At 43.3% G+C, this 18,545-nt stretch overlaps 1 protein-coding gene across 1 annotated transcript in view; it reads right to left on the bottom strand.

Moving 5' to 3' along the window:
* Positions 1 to 18,545, bottom strand: part of BRF1 (BRF1 RNA polymerase III transcription initiation factor subunit) — a 175,500-nt gene that overhangs the window by 47,763 nt on the left and 109,192 nt on the right. Inside the window, exon 12 of the mRNA XM_050337089.1 lies at positions 238 to 299. Coding sequence (XP_050193046.1) covers positions 238 to 299 — 62 coding nt within the window. The remainder of the gene's footprint in view (positions 1 to 237; positions 300 to 18,545) is intronic.

Here is an 18,545-nt window from a genome sequence, read left to right as displayed (position 1 = left end):
AGCCTCATATATGTGTATATATATACATATATATATATATATAACTTCAGCAAGGAACAACAAATTCATGCGTTTGCCTGAACATCAGTTTTGCTCTCAGATCACTGAAATTGCTCAAACCTCTCTATGGATCAGAGAGAAGAGGCAGTTGAGGGGAGAAGATAGGTCAGGTAACAACCATTTTGTGTTTCCCAGATATTCAGATGCAGAGACACTCGGGATAAGAGGGCACCTTACCCGATCTATTTCACTGTCGTCGATCCCACTCAGATCTAATTCGCCATCTCCCGTATTCTCACCTACAGAAAAGGACACATTTTAATCAGCCACGTTTGCTCAAAATCAATCACAATTCAAATTCCACAGTAATGTAACACTTCAGGACTGTCCTTCAGAGATCTGCATCCTTCATCCAGGAGGTTTAATGTGTTGCTGAGTATTTTCAGCATGAAGGTACACGCAAGCACAAATTCACCACACTGAATTAATTTAAAATTCAGGAATCAGCACAGTCTTCTTCAGTGCTAAAAATCTGTTAGAGACTTCCAGTCATCTTTTTCCCCCCCATTTTAATTTACAGCTACAAATGTTCAGCAGGAAGCTGGGGAAACCATTTTAAAAGATGGTCATTTTTCTTTCAACATAAGAATTTCTCTGTCAGAGCCTATAGGTCAGTAATTTGTCTGTAAATTATGACTTAGAAAATATCTTCTGTTTTCAGGGAAGCAGCACTGACCAGTGAATAACACATCATGCCCACAGTCACATGATGGCTTTCTTCTCCACTTTCTGTAATTACAATTTCACTGCAATTTTGCTAGTTTGGTAGCTATTAAGACTTCTTCTGAAAACAAATTTTTAAATATTCTGTCCATTAAAAAGCATAACAGCACAGAACTCAGGCCTAATTTGGGACTGGCACAGTGTACAGCAGCAAAACCTGATTTTCCACATCACATTAAAGTACTGTAGTAATATGCTATTAATGTATCCAGGTAGAGAAGAAAACAAATTATTCAACAAAGACTTATGCTGGGGAATGAAGCAATCTTCTTGGTCATCTACGTTACATCTAATAAAGATCAAACAAGAGATGACCTAACCCATTTACTTGCAGGAAAAAAAGGTAAACAAATTAAGTTTCAACAATCTGCAATAACAAATTAAACCAAAATGGTGCAGAGCAGCTTGGCATCTTCACAATTCCCACTCCCCAGTACTGGTGATGTGTCTTCCCACAAACCAAGATCTTTGAATGGTTTGATTCCCCAGCCTGGTGCTCCTGCACAGGTCTGGACCTATGGAGGGGGATGGCAGCATCAGTTCTTTGATCCAACAGCAGCTTATGGCAATGAAATGGTAAAACAAGCAATGTCTGGAATTACAAGCACTCCCAGAAGATGCAAACGATGCTCTGCTTGGCAAAACTCAGGAGTTTAAACCAGTTGCCTGAAGTACATAAAATCACAGGGCTGTGAATCAGACCAAAACACCTGGTTAGGGATAGAGGCTGAGCTGCCTGCAGTGGTACAAAGGGTCTGGATGCTCAGTTCAACAGATATTGACTGGTATCATACACAAAGCACTTACAAACGTCTTTTCAAAATCCACCTTAAACAACCAACAGAAAGTTTTAAACTTTCCACACCAAGTCATCAGAAAAATGGGGTTTACCTCCAAAAAAATGCCATGTCACAAGGAACGGCATAGAATCGTAGAATGATAAAATCATAGAATGGTTTGGGTTGGAAGGGACTTTAAGACCATCTTATTTCAAACCCTTGCCATGGGCAGGGACACCTTCCACTAGACCAGGCTGCTCAAAGCCCCATCCAGCCTGGCCTTGAGCACTTCCAGGGATGGGGCATCCACAGCCCCTTTGGACAACCTGTTTCAGTGTCTCATTACCCTCAAAGTACAGAATTTCTTTGTAATATCCAATCTCAAACCTCTATCAGTTTAAAGCCTTGCCCCATTGTCCTGTCACTCCAGGCCCTTGTAAAAAGTCCCTCTCCAGCTCTCTTGTAGCCCCTTTAGGTACTGAAAGGCCACATTTAGCTCACCTGAAGCCTCTTCTCCAGGCTGAACAATCTCAATTCTCTCAGCTTTTTATCACAGGAAAGGTATTTCAGCCCTTCATGACACTATCCTTTGGTTTTTCCTGAGATTGTCTCATAAATGCAATACCAACTTTACCAATTCAGATAACGTGGTGCTAATATGACCAAAAAGGCCTTAAGGAACATTTTTCATTGCTGTTACATTTAGAAACTTAATTGCATGTTAGTCCCAGACACCAGATTTACTTTACAACCTTTTTCCCCCAAAATACCTTAAAAGTGTAAAAGATTTTATAATAACTATATAATTGATCAGTACATATGCTTTTCTTCTGGTCTGATCTCTACATAGTGCAGTAAGAGCAGAACTTTCTGCAGCAGTGCCAGCAGCTCCTCGTGCAGGCACCCCACTACCAGCCAGGCTGGGATGCAACCACAGGACATGGCCAAGCACTCCATGGCTGAAGGACAGAGAGGAAAAGCAAGGTGACAAAATACATCCCTGTGGTTTGCCACCTTTTAATACAAATAACTGGAATTTTTTTAGAAAACCATAATCATGCAAAGTGTGGAGAGGAGTCACCCACGGGAGTGCAGGGTATTCTGGAAAATAGCACTGCACGTCTCTCCTGCTGGAGGGGAGATCCCAATTTTCAGTTTGGTTTACCTGCACAAACACAGGATTTATTTTTCTTCCATATTCATTACACCAGGTAAACTAAGCTGTCCACACTCTCTGCACAGGCTTGGAAATCGGGACAAAGGAAAAGGGAGCCAACCTTGAAAATCATTATTAAGTTCTGAAAATTGTAGGTTGGAAAACCAAAATTTGGAAGTGGTGACAGAACTACTCAACTCACTGCTCAACTTCACATAAAATTGATCCCAATGTTATTTGTTATAAAAACTGCCAAAGCATCTTACATATCCCACTGAAATCAAGCTGCCACTGCTTTTCATCATTATACACCTTGCTCTTCCTATACCCTGCTATATTTTTGGATCAGAGGTTTAAAATTTAATATGTCACAGTACAGTAGGTGTCTGTTCCCTTATACAGCCCTAACATGCCAGACTGAAAATGATGTAATTTCAGGCACCATGAACAATTTCACTTGTCATTTCAAATATAACTTGTTATCGAATTAGGTGCCAGTTTTTCTCCTTGCATCAATTAGCAACAGGGATGGAAAACTCATTCTCCAACTGGTAAATTGTAGAGAAGAATCCAAAAGTTACATGTAATAAGCATTTCTTGGACCCCATAACAGCAGTGGAGGGAGTAATTGCAGGATATCCCTCTGCCTGCAAGTTGTCCTTTTTCCTGCCAAAGCGATAGGCATTCATTAAATGGGTTTTTCAGAAGAGAAGGTGCCTTCAAAACCCTAGTTTAATGCTTTAACTGAGAAAAAAAAAATTGTTTTGCTACAGAACGCCAATTCAAAACAGAACACGTCCATTTTGATATGAAAATTTCCATGGCAATCGTTTCCAGCAGGAGTAGACCCTACCTGCCACAAATACCCATCTGCTTGATGCTACACCCGCTCACTGCAGGGCATGGAAACTAAATCCCTTGCTTTTTTATATACCAGAAAAATCTTCCCAGCTGCTAAACTTCTCAAAACAATTTCAAAATTATCATTTTCTCTTTTAATAAAAGGGTCGAAATGAAATGTTCGACGAAACGAAAACACAGATGTGGCCAACATCTGGTCCAGCCTCTTAAAAGCTTATTTAAAAGCAGCAGCATCACGTGGCACAGCTCTGAGACATCGGATTTCTTCTGTTAAGGAAAACAACCACTTTACTGCAGGGCACAGGCAAAAAATAAGTTGGGCATTAAAAACAACAACACTCCCACCCTCCCCTACAAATCCAGCTGTTAAATGAAGGGATCATCAGGAAGAGTGCAAAGCAAGACAGCGAGGACCAGCATATTCCATCATCACCTAACATCTCTGTAGCAAGCGGAGGAGGATGGGCACTTCTAGAACTTTCCATCAAGGTACTGAATCAGCTACATTCATAACACTTAAAACCATCAATCACCCCAGCCAACTCCCCAAATATTTAAAAATAAACTCCCCCCCAAAGCCCTCTCTTTACAGCCTTTTAATGTCTTTCCAAGCGACTCCAGTAGACGCGAGGGCTACAATCAGACACTGGGGATTAGGTTTGTAAACCTGTAGGATTATTTACTGTTCTTGTCATTACTAAATGCACACTAAACCCTCTTTTAACACACCGTCTCCCCCTCTCCCTACCTCTGTGCAGCTAGTTAAATGTATACACAGCACACTATTATAGGGATTTATTACAGAAGAATCATTCCAGCCGATATATTTTAAACCGCACATTTTTAAAAACAGCCACGTGAAGAATGTGTTTTTCTGCTTCTATTACAGGAGGCAGTACTATTTATTGCTCTGCCCAGATAAGAGGATTTCCTTACAGACAGAAATGGAGGCTGAACACTTCCCAGGAAATCCTCCAGAGCAGATATAATAGAAGGCACTTGGTGCTCTGGTCCCATGCAGCAAATACGCCCTTCATCACACCATTTCACAGCCAAAAGAGTTAAAACAAAGAACCCTTCCACCTATTCAGCACAACACCAGATGCTAAGTACTCCCAGTATTTAAGGAATACTTTGGGGCTAGAGCACAAGAAACCCTGAAAAGAGTTGGGGCATGCTTTTTCAGCTACAAAAATACTTAAGCAACAAGGGCATCAGAAACAATGGGATTGACTGTTGCTCTCCTGAGAGGGATTAAACCCAATAGGAGCCACAGAAAGCTCCTGCAGATCCTCAGAGGGGCCCGATGGGGCAGAAACACTTTAGCAGCCCAAACTGATGAGCAGTGCCTGTGCCACTTTGGAAGCTGCAAGGAGTGTAAAGGGAACCATAGAATCAGACAGGTTGGAAAAGACTTCCGAGATCATCAAGTCCGACCCTTGATCCAACATTGCCGTGGTTACTAGACTATGGCACTAAGTGCCACATCCAGTCTCATCTTAAAAACTTGCAGGGGTGGAGAACCCACCACCTCCCTGGGCAGCCCATTCCAACACCTGATTATTCTCTCTGTAAAATATTTCTTCCTAATATCCAACCTAAACCTCCCCTGGCACAGTTTAAGACTGTGCCCTCTTGTCTTACTGACAATTGCCTGAAGAGACCAACTCTCACCTGGCTACGACCTCCTTTCAGGTAGTTGTAGAGAGTGATGAGGTCTCCCCTGAGCCTCCTCTCTTACAGGCTAAACAACCCCAGCTCCCTCAGCCTCTCCTCACAGGACTTGTGCTCAAGTCCCTTCACCAGCCTGGTTGCTGGGAAGGAAGGCGGCAGCATAGCATCAAAAAAGGCACTGCACAACTGTGCCAGAATATAATTGATTAGCTGATCAGAGGGGACATGAACCCATCTGGAAGGGAAGATAACTGATTTACTGAGGGGCGTGAAGAGAACAGTCATTAAAAGTGGGTAACTGGGAGGGGAGCGGCAGCGGCGCCGGGGAGACGAAGTGCTGTAGAGATCGGGCAGGGAAGAGAAATGGATGTGAAAATGCCGCAGGAGCAGCAGCAGCAGCAGTGCAGGATGAAGTACGAGGATTGATGGTGTGCAAATGAACACAACATGCATCAAGGCATAAGCACAGTCCGTGGGGCTGTAGGAGCAGGTAACACTGCGAGTTTTACTGATATGGGGCTAGGAGCCTCCCTCCGGAGCAGGCTGGGAGGTTATCCTGGCAGTTTTAAGCTGTTGCCAACCTCACTGCTCTGGATAAGGCACTTCTTTGTGCAATGCCAGCCCTCCCTGCCATGCTCCCGTCCCACAGCATGCACCCCACGGCTGCTATGGGCTCCTGTTCCCCCCACTTACCTTCGGCAGCATCATAATGTGCCGTCACAGCAAAAGTATTCCACAAAAACAACACGTAAAGGACAGGGCAAAATTGATTGCACTTACTGACGAAATCAGGTCAGAAAACACATGACGTGTATGCTCGTATTTAAGTGAAAACAGCTTTTATTTTATTGTACCTGAAGCCACCTTGAAAACTACAGCCTACTCCCTTCAAAGTGCCAAATCGACACCAGGATTTAGTCTGATGGTGTGCGGAGCACATGAGGCCACACATACAGCATAAAGATAAATGAAGTCTGTCACTTTATTATTTCCTTCTGCCAAGACAAGGTTAAGGGGTCCTCTCCAGCCAAAGCCAAGTTTCCAGCCTGCTAGTTCCTCAGAGAAAGCAAACACACCACACCATGCAGAGCGAGGCCCCGTCTTCCCAGAAACATTCATTCCTGCTGACGAGGGATGGTGGGAAGCATTGCCGGCCGGCGCCGGGCTGCCTGGCAGTGCCAGGGCACACAGCCCTGGCTCTGCAAAGTGCCTACTGGCCAGCTCCTCATACTTGGACTATAAAAAGTGTAGAGAGACAAAGCCCAAATGGGTGCAAATGAAGGGCAGAGAGGAAGAAGGCACGATTTAATGAAAACAAAGAAATTCCACATACTCTACTACTGTGGCTGTGCAAGGTCAGGGATGGTAGAGATGTACAAGTTCATCAGCTATTTCCTCACTCCTGTCTACGGAAAACAGGACCCTCTCACAAAGCAAAGCAAATTAAGAGCTAGGAGCAGCCCCAGCTGGTTTGCACTCACTGCACTGGGCTCATCTCTGTTGCTGTAGGCAGAAGGAGATTTTCCTACAAGATCGGGCCTTAACATGGTGCAGAACTACAAACCCATCATTATTAAGTGCCTGAGCCTATTTCCTCACACTGAGACTCAAGCTCCAGGTGCTACGTGTGTCCTGCAGCAGCTGATGGACACCCGACAGCCCTCCCGCATCAGCCGCCGCTGTATGGCAGTCACAGAACAATTACCCTGTCACAGGAACAGAATTTCAAATCTGTGTGCTTAATGATACATGGGAATGAACTATGAGAAAAGGTTTTCCTGCAGTCAATCGTCTCTCACAAAACTTTTATTAGATACTGAACATATTTTTTAGAAATTAAATTTCCACTTCAGAAAAAATACCCCCAAACCACCAACCCTGCTGCTTTCCTGAGAGCACATCCATACTGAAACAAATGCTATTGTTTCACCTCACAGCCCACAGAGGATCTAACCTAACCACATCCACATATTTCATATCCAGTTAAATGTTATACCTTTAGACCACTCATCTAACAGACATGGAAACTTGTTAACTTAAAGCATCAGAAAAACAGTTAATCTCTCCATTCTTTCCAGAAATCCTCCCTGCAATATGTATATTTTTAAAGCAGGTAGTACAAAAACAGTCCAGCAATAAAGAAAACCTTTCTGATTCTGAAGAGGTTTTTTTTTAAAGGTAAGCTCATGGTCATTGAACTACACAGCAATATAAAAAGCCCTTAAGAACCCTTTCAACCTCCCAAAATAAATACAGCTGTACATTCAGCTTTTGAACTGAAGAACACCTTGACACTGCCCTGAAAATGAGCAGAAGAGGTTCCTCTTCTGGAATAACGTTTGTGTCCCACAAACACCTTTACAAAACAATGAAAAGGAGCATGATTTATGCGATGTACTTGATGCAGCTTGTTGTTCTTTTCTGAGCTCACAACCCTGCTGCCGTGAGGGGTGAGAGGGCAGCTCCTCTGAACGGGATCAAAAAAGATACTTTTAAATGATGAAACTAGTAACTATCAATGATCAACTGACCAATACTCACCCAGAAACATACTAACTAACTACCCCAAGTGCCATTTTTCAGCACCAAAGCCCAGAAGTGGTACAAGCTCCCAGGCAGAGACACAAGTCTTCTCCATCTTGTGATTTCTGCATCTGAGAATGCTGAGACTGACCACGGTGCTCCTGCCAAAGGTGCCACACACTCACATCTCAGCCCATGATCACACCTTAATCCACTGCTGCCTGAACAGTTATGGACCTAAAACTTTTTAAAATGGAGACTACAAAGACAGACCTCTCTTACTCATTGCTCTTTTCCAGCCGATCACCAATTCCCTGCTGCATTTTCCTCTTTTGCCTTTTATGCTGTTCTTGGCATCTTTTCTCCCCCTTTCGCTTCCCCCACCCTTCGTTCTTTTTGGTGCCTTCTGGCCTGCATTTTCTGCGTTTTTTTAAATCTGTGCAGGGGGATCCAAGAGTAACAGTTTATATAAAGGGAGAGGCCAAGGAGAAGAACTGATCAGCATCTTAATCAGTTCCCCTCTCCAAACCCCACAAGGGCAGAGCGCTGCCGTTATCTCTTGCAGAGGGCGAGGGCCGTCCAACACCCTGGAGAGCCGACAGCAAAAGCAGCCAGGCTCAGATCCCACTCCAGCTCCCTTTCCCCATACTGCCAGGCCACTATGTAAAACAGCAAGAGCACTTTACACCCGAGCCAGCAGCAAAGGGAACAGCTGGCTTAATGTTTAAGTGCTGAAGCATCATTTCTGCAGCTCGCCGGTGAAGCAGCCAGGTCTTGCCGTGGGCACTAAATGCTCTGCTGTCTGTCCCTGCAAGCCCAGGGTCTTTGCCTGGCCAGCTCTCAGCCACCCCAGCATGAGGACATATGTTTTATTGAGAAGTAAATCTATTCCTGTACCCCACACCAACTAAAACACAATGGTGAGCTCTGCACTATAGAGAACTTAAAAGCAAATCCAAGAATTTTGCTTGGATTATTTTTATCTCTGTATTTTAAACTGTGAATCCATTTCCGTCCCACCAGGGAAAAATTTTAAATGTATACAGCCATATAAATACATAACATAGACAACCTAATCTGGTGGGTGGCGTCCCAGCCTATGTCAGGGGATTTGGAACTAGATGATCTTCAAGGTTCCATTCAAACCCAAACCATTCCATGATTCTGTGACACTATGATATATACACAGACAATTTTTAAGCTAAAAAGACAGAGGAAAAAAATAAGGAGGCTTGAAATACAACATTTTAAGGCTAATTTGACTGACTGAAACTCAAAAGCAAAGTTAACTTACACTCCTAGGACACCACTGAAAAGTCATGGTTGGCTCAGATGATGGCCCAAAAATTTGAGCAATTTTCCTTTAGCAGAAGCACAAACGGTTGAACTGTCACAAGGAAATGCAAACCAGAGCCCAGCCTAACTCTGACATGTCTCTTGCCACGTCAGAGTTGCCTCACTTACCCCCATACCCAGCTCCCTACCTGGGGCACAGGCACATGGGCCAGTGCTGGGCACTCAAAGGTCACAGACTCACTTCCCTGTTAACCTGGCCTGTGTCAGCTCTCCCATTAAAGCAACAGTCTTTCTCTTCCTTCCACCACCGTGGCCTGGATCGAAGAGCTGCTCCACGTTAAAAACAGTCTACCAAAGTAACTCACCCAGATGAGCAAGTAAGTGGAATGAGTTGAACTTTCCACTTAAAACTTTCTCCTAGTCACCCTTACCATCCTTAGTGAAGCTGGGCTGACCCCCTCCTCTGAGGTACAGAGCTGGTCTATGGCAGATCTGGTGACAAGCTCAGTACCAGCCAGCAGAAGCCACCTGGACTACAGAAATGCTTCAGCAGACAATTATTAGCATTAAGACTACATCACAATACAGTGTATGAAATTATATACCTGAGTCTTTATTTAGAGGAAAAAAAATCAATATGTGCCCTGGGTATTTACCACACTGTCCAGGTGGGCTGGATGGTGAGAAGCTGTTAACTGAAAGAAAATTACCAGGTAAGAAATTTCTCATTTTGTTACCCAGCTTCTTCCTTCCTTCGTTGCTAATAAGAAATAGCAAGTGGGGAATTACAGACATGGGGAGAGGGAAGAGAAGCTAAAAGTTTATTATTCGTTACTACTATATTAGAATAACAGGCAAGAGCAGAAAGCTCCCCTGTCAAAAGCAAAAGCTGTGAGAACAAAGCAGGTAGGTGGGAACCTGACCCAAAAGAAAAGCCTCTGAGATGGATGGGAGATGGACTCAGAGCAGGTATCAGGCAGGGTTTCATGCCACTAGGATTATCAGAGGCATGAAGCAGAGAGAGATGACACATAAGATCCTGACTGGTTCGGTGATCAGGATCACCAGCTGGGGTTTACAAACCTGGAACTAGGAAATATTTGTTTTGAATTCTTAAAAGGAGGCAGCTACAGAAATGCAGATCTGTGTTAAGAGCATCAGACCATTACGCAACAGATGTCTGCAGCCAGCACAGACCATGCTTTTAAATAAAAATCATGGAGGTTGAGCAATTTCTTGTTAGATGAAGTGCCATCTTTTTGTCTCTGACCATACCAATGGCTGAGAAACACGTAGGTGGATAAAGCACTTCTCTGTCTTGCCCTGGACCCAAACAGAGCTCTTGTAGGAGCCCTGCCCCAGGGACCAAGGCAGTTTTGTGTCCATTCAGGCATGTATATGTGACACATAAAAGGATCTCTGCAATCCAAAGTATAGGCATTGCTTGGGTGGCTCCAGGTGCCAGTGGAGCATGGCAATCTTCCCTGGTAACCTGGCCAAACTGCAGCACAACCTGCTGTAGGCAGCACAGGTACCACAGCAAATTCCTGGAGAGGATGTGGGTGGACTCTGTCCTCCACCTCCTCCTCCTCCTCTCCCCTGATGTTTTAGGGACTGCAATGAGCCTTCTCCCAGATGCACAGTAGACAGTGGAGAAGGATTTTAACATTTTGCCCGCAGCACCTCTGAGGCCCTGAAGCCTTGGCATTTGGACAGACTGATCCGTGAGCACAGCACAATTAGCATGTGTAATCCATATGCCTGAGATCCATCATCACAGCGCCGGAATGCCCTCTGACACCACAACTCTCCAAAAGAAGAAAGCTGTGGAGAATAATTTGTCTTATGCTCCAGGAATGGTGGAATACAGCACTTCTGTGCACAGGAGGTTTAGGTGGAGCTGGAGAAATAACCTTTTCCCAACAAAGCCCTGCAGCACGATTCACCTATAGAGAAGAGAGCCAGTTTCAAAGCCGGCCTTTCAAGCTAATGGTTATCAAAAAGGCCAGCCATCTGCTTGTGCAACCTGTCCTTATGATTAATCTCAACATTTGACTTGTATATAAAGTTTAGATACTAACAGGACTATACTTCATAAGTCATTTTAGCTAAGTTATGCACTGCTGAGTTTACAGTTTCTCCCCAATCTGCCCGTCTTCTCCAGGTTACAAGCACTCAAAGGACTCTGCTTAAATGTTGATTAGATGCGAAGTGAAATGATGACTTTGGAAAGATTTTAGTAAGTCTTGAAAACCAAGTAAGCATTTGAAGTAGTGCACTGGAAAATATAAGGTCCCACATCCACAGGCAATTAACTCTTTATTTAAATACAGAGGCCTCTGCTTAACACGGTATTGCAGAGGCAAGAACAAAGTCACAAATCATGGTTCAGTCTCACATACACTGAAAGGATTCATGGCTCTTTCTGCTGTGCACCCATTTTATTGTACAGCATATGGCACAGTATCAAAGTTGTTTTTCTTTAATTAACTGAATAATGATGCTTTCCCAGGGGCCTTAATCTAAGTTCACCATAACATACTGTATCATGGCACCAGTTCTCAGAAACATGGCTACGTGTCCCCAGCCCACTGGGAGACAGGGATGTGCACTTCATGTACCAATTCACTTAAACACATTCAGCATCACGTGTAATATTGGTTTCTCTGAAATTGGGAAAGTTTATTTTGAATTAACTAAATCAAAATTATCTTCTGAAAATAAGCTCTGGATAACTTTTTAGTATTTCATTACAAAATGAAACGCAGCCCACTAGATCATGATTTAAAATTCAGACCTACTGTCCTTTTTATAGAATAGATGTTTATTTATATTTTATTTCTTTTCTTTTCTTTTGCTTCTTTAGATAAGAAGAAATGTATTGTTCTGTATGCTAGTTTTAACTGGGTAAACACTTTCCACAGCAGACTTCAGCATCATTAACTGTGAAGTGAAATAAGCCCGGGATAATGGGCTGACAGAAGGGACTGATGAGGGAAGAGCTTGCAAGGTGCACAGAATCCCTCTCTCCTGAAGGAGTAAGATTTTGAATCCTACTAGCAAGATAAAGCAGAGAATACTAAAGTCCAGACAAACCATTCCCATGCAATTCCCTTCACGCCATCAAAACCAACATAAAAATCATTAAATGCTAAAACAAAGCCAAGCAAAGGAACATTACTGTCAGTGAATGCCAAGTGAAATGAATGATGTGGGTTGAAAGTGTTTGCTGACGTAGCTACAAGCTGCCACTAAGACTTGAGGGCTGTGGCAGTGAACTGGTCTGTGGAACAGCTCCTCATTCCTGCTGAGGAGAACCAGGTGCGTGGACACCTCAGCTCTGCCATCGCCCGCAGGGACTGAGGGGATGAAGATGGAGCTCTGCCACTCCAGGGCCCTTAGGGAACAGGACCAAGTACACCTCTCCCTCCAAATTGGGCACAACACTCCCCAGATAAGGCCGAGTCACTACATCTCACAGGGAACTCTGGCCTTTGTCCAGAAGAAGTCTGCAAGTCAATGAAAGCACCTTATAGCTCGGACACCACTGACAGGCAGCCAGCGTGGCTGTGCCAAGACATCCATGCCCCAGCACCAGCCTGGGGAAATCCAGTGAAGGAGCATCCAGGGGCCCTGGAGGTAGGGATCCCAGCATCTGCATCTGCTAAAGTTTAATTCTCAAGGTGTTTCTCAGCTGCTACCAAAAGATGGTTTCATCACTGCGGTGACACTGCAACCAAACAGCCTGGCTGACTGAACTGACTGAGCATCTACCAGCCATAAAAACTTACAGACTACGTTATTCTGCGTTTTGCCTGAAAGAAGAGGACAGATTTGAACACTACAAGTCATCTAAATCACAGCCTTAATTGTGCTGGTACTTTAAAAAAAAAAAAAGAAAAGAAAGGAAACAAGAACAACAATATCCGGCTGTCGTGTTAATTTTAGACATTACATTTTTCTTCATGTTGTAGTAAAATTAACAGTAGAAATCTTTGGATGCAGCAAGGAGAATGAAGAAGCTTGCCAAATTTTGAAGAACCAACAATTAATATAATAGCAATTAATTCAGAAGAGTAACTAAACGACACTGTAGGGTTCCCTGTGTGTTCTGTCCTAGTGCTTGCTTAAAAAATTTGTTAAGCAAAGGAAATAAAACAAGAAATAAAACAAAAAAATAATCCAAAAAAAAAAGTTCTTTATTTTTTTTCTAAATTACCAGCATTGCACATTCACGCTGGTATTTGAAAGTCAGTCTGGGCTCTCCCTAGTTATACATCCTTATTACCATAAACATTCCACAATTGGAAATTACATTTTGTGACACATAAGCCAAAAAGAAAATAGCTATATTGCATCTGCAGAACCAAAAGCAGTAAATCGTAATAAACATTCATCTTTTGTCAGTGGCTCTGCAAACCAATCTGTTCGGCACAAAGGTGCCATTTTTACACAGTTGCTTTATTGCTACATAATTATTGATGGATCAGCCAAGTGCTCTCTCAAAGAAGACTGATCTTAAAAACAAGCTTGTTAAAAATTTAGGTGTAAACCCTGGGATAAAAACTAGCAGTTAGGTTGCATCTGATATAAACTTTTAAAGAGGGAAAAATAATAAATTGGAGGGACAATTTCGAAAAATGCTACGTTTGAGGCAGACATGAAATAGCAGCAGACAAGAAACTTTAATGTGATAGAAAGAAAGAATTGGGGACATCTGTACTGAGAATAAGCTGTAAATAGGAGGAAGAATTATCAATCTAGTGATGTGCCAGCTCTCTGCATTTCAATTGCTTCACAGGCCATACCATAAAAATTGTTTGCAATGAAAGCAGTATGAAGCATCCCTAGATTTTATTGCTCCCAGTGATATTCCTGCCCATTTGTGTGTGTACACCAGTTGTAGCCTTTCAAGTACAACACTGTTTCATATTACTACCTGTTTAAATTACTTGCCCACAAACATCATTCCGTGTTCAAAATGCCTCACTATTAAATTTTCTGTTTCAGTCAAAGTACTTCAAGAGTTTCTATCAAGCTTTCAAAGGCAAGGAAGTTTCATGCAGGCTTTCTGAAAGTCGAGACAAAGCAATAAACTTTAAATTTAAAAGGAGGCTTTTTCAGGAGAGAATTCAGTGTACCTTTTTGAACTCCCTCCCCACCTTGTTAAACCAAACTTCTTCATTGCTCCCAGATTTCTAAGTGTTGCGTTTCTGGAGCTGAACTTCCAAGCATCAACCTTACTCTCTACAAAGACCCTGCACTATAAAGTGACCTTGGGCAACAGCATATCTGAAACCGCCCATCCCAGGTCACTGATGGATTGTAAAAGCTTTCCACCACTGGTAGCTCAGCACAAGCACGAATGATACCTCAACCTCCAAAATACACATTCTTTGCTGCTGCAAAGACGTGCTCTGAAGTGCTGCTCCAACCCCAGCCGAGCAGGGGAGCTGGTTTCTGCACCCCTGACTCTGTGCCCTGTGCCCCCTCCAATTGCGGGAGGTACCACCTCCCGCTCAGCTGCCACTGTACCTGCCAAGGCATCACTCCCTAACCCACATCCATCAAAATAACCCCATTACTAAAAAAGCCTGCACGAGCCTGGGACACTTTTGACAGACCCAGGTGAGGGAGGCCGACGGCAGCAGACAGGAGGGGGATGAGCCAGGAAGGCAAGACACTTCCTAACTTCAACCAACAGCACCCAAGATCATCACATCCTGACACACCTGCTCCACCTTAAAACGGGAGGTCAACCCCAAACAGTGCAGTATAAACCCAGAATTTTATCTTTGCTCTTGGGAAAGGACTTGGCACAGGAGCTTCGCCTTAGTCCTGCAGCAGCGCAGAGCTGTGAGACACAAATGCAGTTCTCCCACCAAGTGCAAAAAACTCTGGCTTGGAAGAGCAAAGAGGGACTTCGTGGAAAAGCAAGTTCTCAATGAAGTAGGTTTTATTTAATGAAAAATACTGCCAGAATAAAATACCTCCACTGGTGGCACCATTTCATGTTGATAGGGGCATTTCAATACATGACTTTGATGGTATTGTAGATTTGTATTTTTCACCTTTATGAGGAAATTAATAAGGACCATGAAGCATAACTTCCAAAATCACTGTCCACTGACCAAAGTCATTTGCCTTGATCCTATGTTAGTGTTAAGGATTTGGTCACAGAGCGCTGTTTTAGTTCCCTTCTGTCTGTGAACACACAGTGGCTTCCCCACCATAACTAAATCAAACATGGCATTTACGTGCTGAATTTGCTGAAAAATGGTATCCTTCCACCCACTGCACAGCTGTTTACTTATGGCTTCTGCATTTATACCTGCCTCAAGAGCCTTATTCCTTGCTCTGAATTTCTTTCCAGGTAGTACTTAACAGCATTATTTACTCGATCTCATTTCATATTCATATTCATTCCCTTATTATTCCTACAACACAGTTGTAGATGTCCAGTTCTTTCATCTCAGAAAACAACTTCTACAATCTTAGGTGTACACAGACATTTCAATATGAAAGCTGAGCCTTACCTTAAACGACTAACTTTAAAAATAAAATGCCTTCTGCTTCCTTTTAGCAAATGTTGGCTGCAGAAACTCCCTCGAGTCAACTCTTTGCAATTTTCCCCTAATTTGCAGCTACCCCTCCCTTGGCAGCCTGCCATCATCCCCTCCTCTGGCCGCTTCGGACACTGGCCCAACACAGCCCACCCAGCCCTAGATAAAAGATTACAATTTTTGCTATTAATAGCCAATTCAAAGTTGTTCTTATCTGTCTGTTTCTACAGCTCTGCACCACTGTAATTAATGAACACTGAAAACTCTAACCACAATTTTTTCAGCCCTACTGAATGCATCCTGGTGAGTGCCTATGAAATAAAATTAAATTGAAAAGCTGAAGACTACAGTAGTCTCACGTTGACAGGTCACTCTGATTCCAGGTCAAGGCAGACTCTATATTTGGCTGCTTTGATTATAATTGCTGGCAAGATAAAAAATAAATAGCAATTATCTCATTGTCACACAAGAAAAAAAGACCTAATAAATGAACCAACCCTAAAGTAACACTGAAAACCAAATTATTTCAAAAGCAATCGGGAGTAGTAAAACTCAGTTTCCAAAACTGTTTTTAATTGCCAACAGTGTCAACATTAATATCCTTCCTCTATTGGATAATACATCCCTTTTAGTCATGAAAGCATTTAGCAAACCAAAAATGTCAAACTAGAATTATACAAGGCTAAACTCAGGACTGTTTTCATCACCAGTCCGTAGCGAGACAGCTGAAATCCCTAATTACAAGGGTCATCCACACAAGTCACAGGCCAGCCCGTGCATCTTGCCTGCTGTGACAGTCCCACGGATTTAAGACCAACAAACAAACACAGATGAAGTGTGTAGGGGTGTGATGAAGTTAATCCTTAAGAGGATATAGGAATTAGTTTTTCAAACTAAATTCAAAGCTACCGAACAAAAGCAAAACAACACAACTGCTGCACAAAGACATTAAAACCTTGCAGAAACAGCACTCCATTTAAAGGGTTTACTTCGGTGGATTTTCAGTTTCCAGGTACTGCCTTTACCAGCTGAAACTGCATCACAAGAAAATGAAGAACTAAATGGAGGATTATTTTAGGTTTTTCAGACAAACCCAAGGGGTAGGGATCCACCACAGCACCCGCACAGGGATTTATTACCCATCACGTTAAACCCAAAGTAGCTAAGCCTTGCAAATCTCTCCGTGCTGTATTTCCTTCTTCCAAGGGCATGTTTTGTGGCTCCTTGACCTGGGTTAATAAGTCTTTATTCTCAATAACAACTGAGACCGTGGAGACTCCCTGAACTGAACCCAGGCCTCCACTCCTGACATTTCAGATAGCATGATGAATTGCTCAGATAACATCGTCCTCAGCAGTCAGCTTTCTGTGTGAATTTAACATCCTCTCTGTAGCCTCCACACATTTCACTTTGCACAGTTCTCTAAAGAACAATTCCAGTTTTCGCTTGAGTTTTTTTGGTGGCTTTTCTTCCTTTTTGGCAGAAGGGCAGGGCAGGAATGTTCGTTTCTCCTGCAAACTGGTCACCTAACCAAATACCTGTGAGTGTTAATGGGCTCCAGTTCTGGTAGGTGTAGAAAAGGATCATATAATTCTCATCCTAGCAGGGAGGTTTTTTAGCCAGGTTTCCTAAGTCCCTGTATGTGTCTGTGTCATCCCTCCAAACATCACCTTCCTGAATCTTGTTTTAATCTGCAGTTTACGAGGCTGAGCGTGGCAAAACATGGGCACAGGTTGCCCGGAGGGGTGGATGTTCCATCCCTGGAAACATTCAAGGTCAGGGTAGGTGGGGCTCTGATCTAGCTGAAGACTCCCTGCTCATTGCAGGGTGGTTGAACTAGATAGCCTTTAAAGGTTCCTCCCAACCCAATCTATGCTATGATTCTATTCCCACCAAGATTAAAGAGCAGGATAGTGATCCCTTAGATGGTTATGTTTCCATAGATTCCTTAAGAAATGACCCACAGAAAGGCAGGAGCAATTATAAATGCCCCTGAAAGTATCTCCCACACAGAGAACCAGCAGCTTCTCAGATGCTAGGGAGTATAGAGAGAGGAGGAAACCTTGAAAAGAAGCCCCAACAGAAGGAAAACCTTAGACTGGCACCTAAAAATGCTGAGGCATCTAAGTCAACCACTCAACACAACCCTTCCTTAGTATTTGGGGAACAACTGTTTTTTGCAATTCCACTATTTAGGTATGGGAAAAGGACCACTTCTAAATCCCCAGGTGAGCTTCTCCTCTTCTCCCTGTTGGCCCAGGGGAGCAGCTGTGCTGGAACAGGTGACAGCAGACCTGAACTTCCCCTCAACACAATGGAAAACAATGCATAAAACCCTGCTGTGGCTGACTGCTTCTCCTTGCTCCACTAAAAAGCAGGATTAACGCCGCAGCACATACACGTCAGTTATCAACACACAGGACACACCAGAGCCCCTGTTCCACACATTCAACCTCTTCCCCCCAGCCACAGGTCTCCAAGCTGGAGACACAGCCCTGCTGCCGCCTTCTTCTCCAAAGAGCCTGCAGGCAGCAGCCAGCTGAGGCAACGAGAGCAAAAAGCACCTTTTTGCCTTTTTTTTCCCTCAAGCAAGGGAGGATGAGGCCTTAAGCGGCTGGTTAGACTCATCAAAGAGCAATGTAAGGCTTTTACGCTACTCAAACTGAAAATAAAGCTCATTTTCCACCACTGCTTTTATCGGAGAAATTCGAGACAGAAAAGACACGTTGCCCGCTGCAGTCAGAATGATGCAGGCAAAAAAAAAATCCCAACCCTGGAAAAGCTTTCAAGTTTTTAAAACATTTCCTATTCTAGACCAAAATTTTAAGAAGCAAAAAAATAATAATAAGAAGAAGGAGACCTTCTCCCCTAAGACAGCTGGGATAACAGGGAGTAATAGGACAGCCATGG

This window comes from Myiozetetes cayanensis, unplaced genomic scaffold, assembly GCF_022539395.1.
Source record: "Myiozetetes cayanensis isolate MyiCay16 unplaced genomic scaffold, myiCay2020 scf6-25, whole genome shotgun sequence".
In the NCBI taxonomy this organism is placed as follows: Eukaryota; Metazoa; Chordata; class Aves; order Passeriformes; family Tyrannidae; genus Myiozetetes; species Myiozetetes cayanensis.
Note: the sequence above shows the minus strand (reverse complement) of the source record. Positions and strands in the feature narration are given on the sequence as shown.